Source organism: Diadema antillarum, unplaced genomic scaffold, assembly GCF_040938485.1.
Source record: "Diadema antillarum isolate AM-2024a unplaced genomic scaffold, OU_Dant_1.0 seq00000876_RagTag, whole genome shotgun sequence".
Lineage (NCBI taxonomy): Eukaryota > Metazoa > Echinodermata > Echinoidea > Diadematoida > Diadematidae > Diadema > Diadema antillarum.
Genome location: NW_027271740.1, coordinates 933,680 through 948,101, shown reverse-complemented (window position 1 = coordinate 948,101; position 14,422 = coordinate 933,680). Strand labels below are relative to the sequence as shown.

Below are 14,422 nucleotides of genomic sequence, written 5' to 3'. Positions count from 1 at the left end.
GTTTAAGGTGGTTTTGTCCTGCAAAGGATTTTTCCTTCGGCAAAGGCCTTTGCCCGAACGGCAACTTCGTCGCCACGGAATCCAGTTGGCAAAGGGTCTGAAAACCAGACTATACCAAATTGCGTTTGTTTACAAGCAGAGCGCCACTATGACAAAATATTGAAAGGTTTGAATGAAAAGCCCGGGCCGAGCCCCGCACTGTAAACGGACAGAATTGCCGGGCTCAGCCCCGCAATTGAGGCCGGGCTCAGCCATGGCTCGGTCCAGCCCCACACTGTAAACGGGGTTTTATATTAAGCAAGGAGAAATATTTTCAATTGTTTTTTAACATCCTATGGATAGATTGTAAATGTTGAATAATGGGCGGTAGGGAATTCCAAATGAATGGGACCAAGATGATGAACCAATTTTGAATGGATGTTTGTTTCCATTTTCCAGTTGTGAAATTTGGTTGACTGTTGGGTGGAACTATGTACATTTTCATTCAAACAAAACATTTCAATGAGGTATGGGCAAGGCTTTTGGTGAAATATCCATGCATCAAAGAAGCAACTTGCAAAAAATATGTGTTTGACAAACCAGTAATATAGAGTAGAAGTCACCTCATACACTATTCTCTCTCTCTCTCTCACCCTCTCTAGATCTGACTCTCCCTCTCCCTCTCTGTCTCCTTTTTTTAATCTCTCTCCCCCTCTCTCCCCCTCTCCCTCTCTCTCTTTCTCTCTCTCTCTCTCCCTTGTAGAAGGTAATGCAATGTAAGCTGTCTTTGATATACCAAAGTAAGTGTCAACCAGGAATAGGGCTACCATTCATGTTCTGATCAAATATTTTGGTTTTCCTGATTGGATGACCAAAAGTATGTTTGCAGTGTGAAACACATTCAATTTCCTTAGGTTTTGCCATCTACATCTGCCATTGGCTAGTGTGCTTGAAAGACACTGACACTTGCTGGCAGTTGATCTTCATATACTCACGCAAGAATTGCAAGTTGATTCCAATTGTTACAATTATACCATTTTAACACATATAACTACAAATTTATTAAGAGAGTTGGAATTTTTTTTTTTTCGTATTTGCTTTTATTTATATATTTTAGCAGTTCCTTTATTGTACATATTTGTTTCATTTTGTTCCTATTCTGTTGATGACTGTAGGGTCATGGGGATGGAGTCTGCTGTGTAATGTTCGATACTCGAAGACTGGTGACTGGTTCCATGGATCGTTCAATTCGTGTCTGGGATATTCGAAGTGGCAAGAGTGTTCGCAAGCTGTGTGGGCATAGGGTAAGTACCTTCAGCCAACTAGAAATCAAGAAGCTCACTACAGGCAGGAGCCCTCTTTGTTAGAGCATTGTGTAGGGTAGCTTCATCTCAGCTGGAAGGGAAACACATTATAAGAATGTGTCATGTAGTGCAATGTGCAGTGAAATTAATAGTATTTGCAAGACATTTGGCATGCAGAGTAAAACAAATGATATGGTTTTGAAATGAAACCATTTCTGAAATTTGATTTAGTATGCTTAATACATGCCATTTTTCTATTCTTGAACCAGCTTCTGGATGTGTGGGTGTTTTTTTTTTTTTGTCTGTCTTACCGTGAACTTTTTTTTAAAATTTGAGTAGGTTTGCCACCTTAATATTATGGAACCAGAGATAAGTGTGGAGAGCTTTTACCTCAAAATAAAGGAGGATGTGTGGGGAGCATGTAACAGAACTGTTTGAATAAAATGTTGGTATATTTTATTCCGATGAAAACATGAGGAAATTTTCTACATTGGTTATCATATTAGCTTACGTTGGAAGAAATCACCACTCCCACTTGATTTTGAATTTCTCCCACTTTAGTTTTACCACTCTACCACTTAACCACTTTGAAGTTTTGCACATGTTCAAAATTTCTTTGCAACAAGAAAAACTGTTTATGACAAAGAAAACTGTTTGCAAAAATTTGCACTTGTTTATGAATTTGATTGCAACTGTCAACGAACCCTGACGAAACCTAAAATTCCAAAGAGTTTGCTACGCTCACAAACATTCGATGCTCAGTGAGAAACCCCATTTATGTTGTGCAGAAAGAATTTTCAGTCTAAGAAATGCATGGTGGTTAAAGTCACACCCTGCGTTCAGATGATCCCCTACTTCGCGGGGGAAGTTTGGAGAAGTTGTATCTTTTTTACGGTCGACCGTCCACACATGCATTGAAATATCCCACTGAAAGGGGGACAAAATCACGGCTGGTGGTTTTAACTGTGTGTTAGGTCACCGTACGTGGCGCTCCAGGGCGCTCGATTGCAAATACAAACACATGTCGTAGTTCTTCGCCACCACATTTTGAGCATGCGCACTGATGAGGAAAACAGCTGTGCGAGAAATCAAGGTCAGCCCCCCACCAGAGTTTGTTGCCGGACTCGACAAGCTTGCCAGGGGAGCGGGGGATGTCCCAGCCGAGCGTTCAGATGATGGGATTGCGGGGGAAAGTCCTGGCAAACGGGACATTCCCTGCAAAGCGGGGGATCGTCTGAACGCACGGTATGTGTCACTTTAGAATGAAAGTCATGTAATACCAGAGAATTGTCTCAGATTTTGTGATGCAGGCATCTGACTTGAAATTGATGCATAGAGAACTTGTAAATCCAGTAGTGGCATACCTGCATTGTATATCAGGGGCTCTAGTTTTGTCATGCAGAACTCCTCCTCCTTTCTACACATAAACGTGCATGCATAAGAAATGCATGAAGTAACACTGCAATAACACAATTTAAGTTGGGTAATGATGAAAATACAAACTATTAGCCAAAAAATTTTACCTGGAAGTGCTACAGTCTCAGAGCACACCCAAAGGTGGTTGCCGTGTAATTTTTCATAATTGATTAGCGGTTTTCGACCAATCAGGCCACAGCAATATCCACCTGTCTTCCGTGCTGGAGTGAATTGCATGCAGCGTGTTGGAAAATATAACTGCTAGGGCACTATCGATCATCATGTAACATTCTGCATACACACTGCTGAAAGTCGAGGATGTTTCAGGTATAAAATTTGGATGCATAGCTATACTTTACACTTTTGATTTCAAAATACTCTTGGTAAATCGCTGCAGCCAGACAAATTTCTTGGCAGACCCTTTCAATGTATTGCAAGCAAATTCCAAATGGTGGAAGGTGAATTTTGAGCCCTTCTGAGATCTATGTTGTGGCTTTCAGCATTAACCCATTGAAGACGAGTCCCTAGTATACTCAGGCAGGTGTCTGTGGGAAACATGTCTTGTAGCAAAATCAGTCCGTCCTCAACGGGTTAATTGATGAAATTATTCATTACTCATTTAGGAAGTGATTTCCATGTGTAACTTATGGGATAAGCATTTATTGTGTTTACATTGCAAGCTCTGTGTGTAGGTATTCATATAGCACAGTATACTCACACCTCAATACCCTCTATTGTGTATCATCCATTGTTTTAAATGCTGCTTTGCGTGTGTATGCGTGTGTGTGTGACTTGAATAAAGGTCTGTACTTGGCATGCTGTCAAGCAACATGAGTTTGCATGGGCCAAAAGCAAAGCAATGAAAAAAAAAAAATCCAGACCTCACACTGTGATCATATGAACCTTATGATACTAGAATCTCCCCAAACTGTAACAAGCTCTTCCCTGCAGATAGAAGATAGTGATAGTAGTGGCTTCTGTTTTTCCCACATATCATGTTTTATCAGAATACCTGACCTGCCAAGTACAGGGACATAGTAATTTTTTACCACATCTTTGTTTTTCTTCATCTAAGATCAGAAAATTTGATCTTAAAGTGCAATGAATTTTTTTTTCTAGGATGTATGAGCTTTTTCCAACTTCTGAACCAATAATTGCCCTTTCCCCACACAATGTATTTTTATTCCTCCACCACAAAGGTCGCTAGAGGCATAGTGTTTTCAGATTGTGCATCCGTCTATCCATAATCAATTTTGTTAAAGACATAACGACTTGATATATCCAAATAACACTTAGTATATGTGCCATATGTGTGAGTGGACAAAGCTGCGCTTGTCAACTTGTGGACAGCGCCCAAGGTCAAAGGTCATACGTGTAGGCTAAGGTCAAATTCTAAAGTGGGTATTTCATTGGGTTGGAGACGAGTTGGCGACCTGGTGGCAACTCAAGTCTCCTTAGTCCCAGAGACATCTCTGCGACATCTCTGCAACAGCTCCTGGAATGTGGCCGAGTCTCCGGGGAGGCAGGAGAAAATCAAATATGTTTGATTTTTGCAGAGACTCTTTCTAGTCTCCAGCAGGTCATGGAGACATCTCCGCAACGTCTCCGCAACGTTTCCGCAACGTCTCTGCAACGTTGCGGTGAAGTCATGATGACTTATCTCATTTGCGAGGTCTCCAAGACGTCTCTGCGACTTTGTGAAGACCCATTAGTGACCTTCCAGAGACGTTGCAGAGATGTTTTGGAGATGTTGTGGTGACATCTCTGCGATTTCTGGACAAATGAATCATCATTTTATTTGGAGACATCTGTAAAGTTGCCTTGGAGTCTCCTTGGTTAGAGCCCAAGCCCTTTTTATGTATAGTCTGTCAAGTTGCAAGAGTCATGGCGGGCAGTCTTGGCAAAGTCCCCTCCAGTGAGATACGTCCTGAACATATTTCACTAATGCCCCCATTTCTCTACAGTGCTTGAGGAAATTTTTTTAGGAAGCTTTGTGTATACATGTATTACCAAGATTCTCTAGGGAGAGTTTTTGGCCATGGGGTCAGATGTTGAAGATCAAGTAAAAATGCTAAAATTTCACTTTTTTCTACATATTCGGTAAATAGGTTAAAGGTCCTGTTTACCTTTGGGAGCAGTGATTTAAAAATGTTTGAGATATGTGTAGGTCTGTTGTATCGCAAATCATCCCACCATATAGAATTTTTGCGATAAAGCCTGAAATATTATAAGGAGATATCAGTATTTTTGTCGAGCCCAGCGGACATGTGGGGAGGGATCGCCTGCGGCGTCTGTCTGTCCGTCGTCCGTCCGTAACGCTACAAAAACTTGAATAACTCTCTACTGAGGACTTCAATTTCAATCAAACTTGGAGGGAAGACTGGTTTTACAAAGTTACACATTTAACCAAACATGAAGGTCACCTCAAGGTCAAAGGTTACAGGCATAGGTCAATGAACTTTAGGGGCCAATGTTAAGTTTTTACGGCACGTTTCGATTATGGCTTATAACTGTATTTGTCCGTTTGTAACCAAACTTGGAGGGTAGATGTCCCCTGGGGAGTTGAAGGTCACCACAAGGTCAAAGGTGACAGACAGGGGTCAACAAACTTTTAGGGCCCAATGTTAAGTTTTTACGACGCGTTTTGATTATGACTCATAACTTTTGATGTATATGTTCGTTTGTGACCAAACTTGGATGGTAGATGTCCCTTGGGGAGGTGAAGGTCACCACAAGGTCAAACGTGACAGACACGGGTCAACAAACTTTTAGGCCCAATGTTAAGTTTTCGGCGCATTTCGATTATGGCTCATAACTTTTGATCCCTATGTCCATTTGTGACCAAACTTGGATGGTAGATGTCCCTTGGGGAGTTGAAGGTCAACGCAAGGTCAGAGGTTACAGACAGGGGTCAACAAACTTTTAGGGCCCAATGTTCAGTTTTTACGGCGCGTTTCGATTATGGCTCATAACTTTAGATCGCTATGTACGTTTGTGACCAAACTTGGCTGGTAAGTGTCCCTTGGGGAGTTGAAGGTCGTCACAAGGTCAAAGGTCATAGGCGGGTCTATGAACTTGCGGGAGTTAGAAAAACATTAATTTCTTCAACGCGAATGGGCAAGACACAATTTGGCACTTGCCTTGTTCTCATTAAACCGTAACTGTCGATGGTCTAGTCTTGAAACATTTTTATCATAATGATTGTTCACATTTTGTGTATTTAAACAATACTCAACATCGATTATACGGATTCGAATTTTTACAGTGGTTGTTTTTATCCCTAACTCACATTTTAGAACTATTCTAAAGCACTAATGCTTGGTTTTTGTTTCTTCTGCAAATGGTAAATTATTCCTTTAAGGCAGTGCCGTATATTAAGTGAGTCTGGACAACTACTAAATTGGACGCCATGCTGTTGCCCAGAGTATTACGCGTTACAGGGTTAGTGTCTTCGCTCAGAAGTTATAATGAAAGCAAGCCAAATAAGGGATGGTGAACAATGGGCACTGTGTAGGAGCACACTTTGGTAACAACATGGCTCCACAAACATCACGGGACCCGACGGGCTTCAAAACTCATTATCCGAAAACCGAGTTGGCACTGGCTTGAGGTATCTTTATGAAACTTAGTACATATACACATGAATTGCCTGACAATGATTCTTGTGGGATATTTTGGGTCATGGGTTCAAAGGTCAAGGGTCATAGGTCAGGTTAAAACGCTAAGATTGTGCTATTTAATGCTGACATTGCACTATTTTCTCAATACCTCAGAAATGAGTCAATGTACAGGCCTATACTTTCTTAGACGTGATGCACTACAGCATGATGTTCTGTAGGGAAAGATTTGGGCAGTGGGGTCAACGGTCAAAAATGAAAATGTCACCTTTTTCCCCCGTATTTTGAAATTGGCTCAAAGTATTGTCATGAAAATTGTTGTATACAAGTAGTGATTATGTAGAGAAATTTGGGGGCCATGTTGGTCAAAGGTCCAGGGTCAAAGGTCAAATGAAACTTGTTTCAAGGAATGTAGCCACTCCAGACATTTTGGGGATGTTCCATCAAACTTTCATACATGTCATTTCAATTTCTTGATAATCATGTGAAATGTCTTCTTACATTGTCAAGATGTACTATAGACCTATTGAGAGAATAATGCAATATGGTGGAAGCATACCCATTGCCATGGTGACATTTCTAGCTTGTTTTTGTTTTCTTTACTGTGCATCAATATGTTTCCAGGATTGCAGAATTTGGCTGCCCCAGAACACTCTTTGCATGTTACTTTTAGTTTTTCTGTTTGTGTCTCTTTGTACGTTTGAGCGTTTGAGATTCGCTTCCAACCAATCATCTCTTACCCAAGATTGACTTAAGAGGTTACCATTCACATTTTTTTTTTTTTACATTGAATTGTCTGAATAACAAGTCCTTATCAGAAAGAGACTAGGTTAGTCAGGGACAGAAGCTTTCGACATCTGCCACAGAGGGAGGAATAATATCTGTATTTGTCCCCTCCAACCCCCCACCCCCACCCCACTTCCCCAAATCTTTGGACTATTGACTGCATGAATCATGTTGACCTTGTGCACATGTCTGACCAATCACTGGCATCAGTTTGAAATGGATGCTGATGTCCAGTAATGACTGCAAAATGGTTCATTGGGTCATTAACCCAGAAAGGAACCAGGGGAAGAAAAAAAAATCACGGTTTCAGCACTGGCTAACAGCTTCAATTGGACATCAGTCATGGAGATTGTTTTCTACATTGACGACAGCTCAGAGAAAGTGCCTTATTTTGTACAGGGAACAATCACATCCTGTCAAAATTACATTTGTTTTGTCATCTGCCTAATATACATTGCTGTCACATAGGCTGCTGTTTTCTCTTAGCTGAATGATATAAAATGCTAAATGCACCAGTCTTTTTGCCTGCTTTATACCTCAACAACATGAAGGAGATTGAACATGAATGTAAGAGTTATTTGTTGCTATCATTTCAATATTATGCAGCTTTCTCAGGTGTCAGTTGGGAACAAGTTAGTCAGGGGAAATTTCCTGTTGTGCCATTCATTATTTCAGTAGCATAAGGATATGACTTCTCTCTGAGGATCCAGGTCATAGAGTATTGTGCTGACAAAATTGTATCAGCATGTCTGTATCAGCATGTCTTGTAGAAGTATGTCATTGAGGTACAGATAGATGATCCCTACTCCTCTCTTTCATGTCAGTGCAGTAGGTCCTCTTTTCAGTTTAAGGAATATTTGAGTGGAACTTTGCATATACTAGATTTTTACCAAATCATTGAGAACTTTGTTGCCTTACAACTGTTTTGTAACATGCAGGCTAAAACTAATGTAGGCTCTGTAAATGCAGTCTTACTCATTTGGAGGAAATGATGCAAATGTCTCAAATTTTGTGTGTTACAATAACCTGTCTGATGTCCTGATAATTTAGTCAAGAGATGATGTGAAAGTGAGATGACAAGTGCGAGTGTTTTGACCAGGTGAATGGAAGCAACCAATAGGAAACTTGCTGAAGTGGGCAGTGAAAGAGACCAAGTCATAACATCCTGTGACCAGTACAGACTCTTAAACTCTCTTTCATTTTTTTCTTCATCTCTGTCATACTATCCTTCTGTCTCTCCTATTTCCTGTATCTGTCTTAGTCTTCATTGTACTACCTGCACCCAAATACTTTTATTCATCCCCTCAATTCATTCACTGTTTTCAGCACTATTCATCCAAGCTTCTGATTTTCTTCAATTTGTTTGTGATTAGTTGGCGTACAATTTCTTTTGCTACATGTCTCAACTTCTTGTAAAAGACTGTTTAGAATAATTCTGAGATTTCAAAAACAAAAATTAAATTGTATTGTTGTTTCTGAAGTTATGCATGCAATCATAAAATGCTAACTATATTTGGAATTTAAAGGGAATTTTTTATTTTCTTCAGAAGTAGTTGTGTAAATAGGTGTATGTTGATTAATTACTGATCATTCATTACCTGTCCAGATCATCATGATTGTGTTTAGTTCTGGCTTTTTTGATGAAGTCTTGTAGGAAGGATATTGTTGCTTATAATCTAATTTACTTTTACTTCGTCATGTTGATTTTTCACTGTCCCTGGGAGAAATAGCTGATATCCTACCTTACTTTTAATTTTTTTCCCCTTCAACCACAAAACATTAATTATGACAATTGGATGCCTGCCAAATATTAGCTGGTCTTCCCAAAATGACCGAGCCTGCAATTCACAAATTCCTTGCAGTATTCATGAAATGTTCCCCAGGGAAAACACTCCTTAAGGAGAACAAATATTTAGCTTAGGGAGCTCTCTTATGTCAGTGTGTAATGCAATGATTTCCGTACCTGTCTTATGGCAAGAAACATTGAGCAGAGGTGCCCTCCTGGTCACAATCTTTATTTTTCTTATCATTGTGGAACAATTGGGCAGGATAGAGGCTAGAGAGAAGCAAGGGTCAAACTGCAGCCAGTGAATTAGGCCAATTAAGCCATCATGTAGCCCCCTTCCTCCCTGCCTTCCCGTCTCTAGGCACTCAATCAGGATGGCTGCTGGTGTTCCTGAGAGCTTCTCATCTCGACATCCAACCTTTCTATTTGTACAGTTGAAATATTTATGGGGCTGACAGATCTTCATTTGACTTTTCCTATCTAGAGAAAAAAAAATAGATCTGTTGTCATGTTTCAGTTTTCATTTGTTCTCTTCAAATGTCATATGTGTAGACATCCATAATTACAATCACAATGATTGGAATTTGATAATTTTAAGGTCAAGTAGTGACTTGCAAAACAGGATGGATGATCAATTTTTCTTTCGGTTTTTATTTTTGTTTGTTTTTTTATTTTTTAATGAAAATATTGACGAGGATACTTTATTTTGCTATTTTGCAGGCCTTGATAATATAATTGACTCTTCATCAGGAAAAAACCAAACATGCTATGTGTATGAGATATGCAGGAATCAAATCTCACATATATATTCAATGTAAAAGTATAATGTGCTGTTTTATACAGGATTGTGAATTTCAGCTCTAAAGGGGCAGATGCTGAGATTCAGCCTTTCCTGTTTGCATTCTTTTTCATTTTTATTTGTATTCATGGGGAGGGGGGCAGCAGTAATAAATTGCTAATACATCATTTCTTCACTCATTGTAACCATTTCCTTTTGGGTTTTAGAATTTCACTTAAATTTGAACCTTTGACAGAATATACTTCAGGGGTCATTTTATTTTGTTTTTGTTATGTTTCTAGTGACAAAGCAAAAGAGCATGTCTGTAGATGTATGTAACTTTCTCAATTATTTTCCGCCAATTTAGTACACATTGTTGATAAATCCGTCAAAAGATTTGTCATTGCAAAGGGTTGAAATACTTACTTCAAAGGCAAAAACAAAAAACAAAGAATTGAATGGTTCTTAGTACCTGATATCCTTTACTAAGTTTGATATCAATTAATGGCACTGTTAACGTTGGGCAGCTTTCACATATGTAAATAACAAAGTCATCTTACAAGTACACTACAATATCATGAAAAGCAGCAGGGATTATGTAAGGTTTTTCATAACGTTAGATGGGTAACTGCTGAAAACTTATATATCAGAGATTTTCAAGGAGAGGCAATGCATCGAAGTTGGATTTCTGAAGCACACCATATATAAGCTCATAATGCTGGTTTGATGCAGTCCTAGAAATTCCAAGGCTCAGTCCCTTGTGTCACTGTTATACTAGAAAGACTGCCCCCTTGTGGTGGGCTCATTTATATCGGCATAAACATACATCAGAGTTTGTTGAGTAGTCCTGTGTAATATATCCTTTTCTCTCTATTGCTGTCTCCATGCCTCCTTCTCTCTTCTTCTCTTTTCCTTTATCTTCTTTTTTGTTTTCTTCTCTTTTTTCTACCCCCCCCCCCCCCTTGCTTGCTGCCTCTGCCTCCCTCTCATGACTAATACAGTCGGCAGTATCAGGCACAGCATCGCAGAATTAGCAAGGAAATTGCTGTGGACAAGCCCAGCCGCAGCACGCTGGGCATCGCCACCATGTGGTTTGCATTAATGGAGTGCACACCCCACTAGGCCTGCTCTGTACTATGTGACCCAGCTCTCAGGCAGTGGTACTCAGACACGCAAACCAAGGCTCCTAATCTCCCTCTCTCTCTCCTCTCTTCCTCTCCTCCTCTCTCCTGGCTCATATTTTGTTGGTCCAGACAATAGATCAGTTGCGTTATGTCTCTTCGTCTAGTAATCAGCTACTTCACTTCATGCGACTGATCCCTACAAAACACTGGACATTGTTGTATGTGTTCCTTACTTTGTTTCTCACATATCACAATTTGTTTCATTCCTAATTTATACACCTGATTTTCAATACTGATGACTTCTTCCACACTTTCTCTACTTTTGTTGATATACTGGTAACAGATCAATCAATTTAATGTTCCATGAATACAGTTCTCTGTCTGTGTGTGAAAACTGGTGACAAAGAGTTGAAAGCACCATCTCAATACAGAAGCAGGTATTGTTTGCTTGATATAGGACCTATATGGAAGCTTTTTCTCTCTTCTTTAACTGTTTTTTTTTAAACACATAAATGTCTTTTGTCAGATATTAATTTGCCACTGGTGTTCCGTGCAGTTTTGGTGAAGAACACCTCTACTTCTTTATCTTTATGAGGAAAAAAAATCATATGAATATAGCCTGCATAGGACAAAAAATATTTGTCCTCAACAATATTGTGCTTGTGTGCATGGAAAGTAGCAAACAATGTGGTTTATTTATAATCACTGAATCACCAAGGAGCAAGTGGTAGGTTGCCATCTACAAATTTCCATTTCCCCAGAGTGTCATAGAATGCCTACTTGATATACCACCACTTAGAGAAATTATCACCCCACTGAGAGCTGAGCCAAATCCGCCCAGTTAGATGGCAGGCAACATGAGGTCAAGTGCATTTTGGAGGTAGCTGATCCCGACTACAGAGGTGAATTGTGCCAGTTAACACTCACCCCTCATGTTCTCCACCCAAGCAAGATGGTGTCCCAAACGAGAGGATTCTCTCTGCACACCCTTTTCACCTGATCCTACCCTCATCTCGGTAGGAAAGGAAGCGGCCCATCTTTGCAAACTGTCCTAATTCCATCAAATTTCACCGTAATATGACCTGATATGATTTTAGAGGAGCTTCGGTACAGTATCAACTTCACAAAACTACCTCCTGGTTCTGAAGTGAGGTATGTAATTGATTTCAATTTCCCTATACTTTTTTTCCCCTACACAGCTCATTTTCCTTTCTCTTGTAGCTGAAAATGCACTCTTTGAAAAAAAAACAGAAACAGTATTCTTTTTTTCTCTTTCTCTCTCATAGCCAAGTAAAGCTTGGCAGCACTGTCAAGTCTGGTCTGTAATTACTACAACGAGGACATTCATTTACAACAAACACAATGGAAATGATCAATTTAGAATTTTTTGTTTTGTTAAAAAAAAACCAGGAGGTTGAATTGAAGGCCTTGAATTTATGGAGCAGTAAAGAAATGTTAATCTTTTGATATGATTTGATAGTGTGTGCAGTCTGGGTGGGCAGAGAAAAGATGGAGTCAAACTATAAAAGCATGATTGAGTGTGACTGGGAAGAAGTCATTGCACTCCTTGGACTGTCCTCTCTCAACTAATGGCTTCCAAGTTTGTCTCTCCACTAATGAGGAGCAAGGTTTACTTTTTGATGTGGAAGGATCGAAGGCTGGTCAACAACAAGGTTCTGACCTTTTCTGACTCTCTCTTAATGGTCAGTTGGGAGGGGGAGGGATGGACAAGATTGGAGAAGGTATGGAGGGTTGGATAAAATGGATGGAGGTAGGAAGAAATGAAAAAAATGAGTGGAGGAAGAGAAGGACTGGTGAGAGAGATGAAAGAAAGAAAAAAATTCCATCTCACACTCTTCTGCCATTATTATACTGTACTTTACTCCTGTTCTGTGCATCTCTCCAGCTATTATATTTGCTAGTCTTCAATTACATTAGAATCGGTAGAATGTTCAGACACTTTTAAAGCCAATTTTTACAAGCTTATATGAATAGTAGTTTGTGACAAAGATAGGGTTCTCCCTGGTCTATGGCAATGATCAATGAGGTCACTTTTTTTTCAAGATTAAAAATGACAACAAACAAACAAACAAACAAAGAGAAGGCAGAGCCTATGGAGGGGGATCTCTGTCCCCTTGCTATTCCTCTAGACCCTGCTGGCTGTGGCATGGTGCTCCTGGTGGCTACATCTATTTTCAGTCTGCCTCAACCTCTGTCAAGGCTTTGTATAACAGGGCACGTGTACTGTGCAATTCATTCATGTCAGTGTCGACTCTTGGTTGTTCAATTTGTCCAAATGTAGTTGGGACCCATGCATTTCCGCCTGAAATTGACATGGCAGTAAATTAGATTTGCCTGATGATCTATTTCCGATGCTTACTGCACCTCCAGATACAAGCCTATCAGTGGCCCATAGTTTGTACACTGAGACTAATGGAGAAGTGAAGTAGCTGAGATAACATTCATGTAAAGTGGGGTGTTAGATTGAGCTCTGTAAGTTTTTTAAACATTTGAAAACAAAATATTTGTAAGGGGGTATTTACGGAGGTATTGACTTAGGCGTCTAGAAAGATTTGTGTATTTGGACCTAAATGTTGATCAGTACATATAGTGAAAATGCATACTGTTCAGGCTTTGAATTGACATTGTGATTTTTTTTTTTTAAATTCACATATTATCCCGCAAAATCTGAAGAGAAAAATTTCATTATGCCCAACTGAGAACAGAAGAACTTAGTGCTAAAAGTACCCAAACCTATTTGACTTCCTTGTTTAAAATATGAAAATTACCTAAAGGCATAATTTACCATTTGCAGATGAAACAAAAACCCAGCATTAGTGCTTTAAAATAGTTCTAGAATGTGAGTTAGGGATAGAAACGACCAATGTGAAAATTTGAACCAGTATAATTGATGTTAAGTACTGTTAAATATACAAAATGTGAACAATGATTATAATAAACATGTTTTCAGACTAAACCGTCTACAGTTACGGTTTAATGACAAAAAATAGTGATATCTCCTTATATTTTAGGCTTTAATGTTTTGTGATACAACTGATGTACACATATGCATCAAAAGTGATATCTTGAACATTTTTTGAATCACTGCTCCCAAAGTAAACAGGACCTTTAAGACCAGTGCATTTACATTAAAGGCATTAAAAATATCTTCAAGCTTACAATGATAATTAATCGTTTATATGTGTACATCTCATTGAATATTTTCAGTTCAGACAAAACAATTCACACATTGGAAATTATGTAGGACCTAAAGAGAAATTATCATAATAATGTTCTGTATTTAGTAGGTAAAGTATGGTGTATAATGTAAAATATCAAACATTCCTCACATCCTCACATTCCAAACCATTGCTTTACGAGTGTAGGTCTAGCTCCTTTTTGCTGATGACCAGTCATGTCTCTATTCATAAAGTGAATACTTTCATGAAAATAAAAGAGATCAGCCATTTGAAGTCTTAGTGATGTCTTAGGGATGAGACTGGTATTATCAAGGGACATCTTTAGGAAGCACAACCAGGTACAGTATGTGTCTTGATGTATTTTACTTCCATTGAAATGCTCACAGCGTGCTGAATGTGGCTTCCATGAAAAAGGAAGTCATTGAGTTGTCA

General features: G+C 39.3%; 1 protein-coding gene across 1 annotated transcript in view; it reads left to right on the top strand.

Annotated features, from left to right (window-relative positions):
- The window catches only part of LOC139740734 (uncharacterized), a 94,647-nt gene that overhangs the window by 42,421 nt on the left and 37,804 nt on the right, over positions 1 to 14,422 (top strand). The window contains exon 12 of the mRNA XM_071651302.1: positions 1,155 to 1,283. Within this exon, the coding sequence (XP_071507403.1) occupies positions 1,155 to 1,283 (129 nt within the window). The remainder of the gene's footprint in view (positions 1 to 1,154; positions 1,284 to 14,422) is intronic.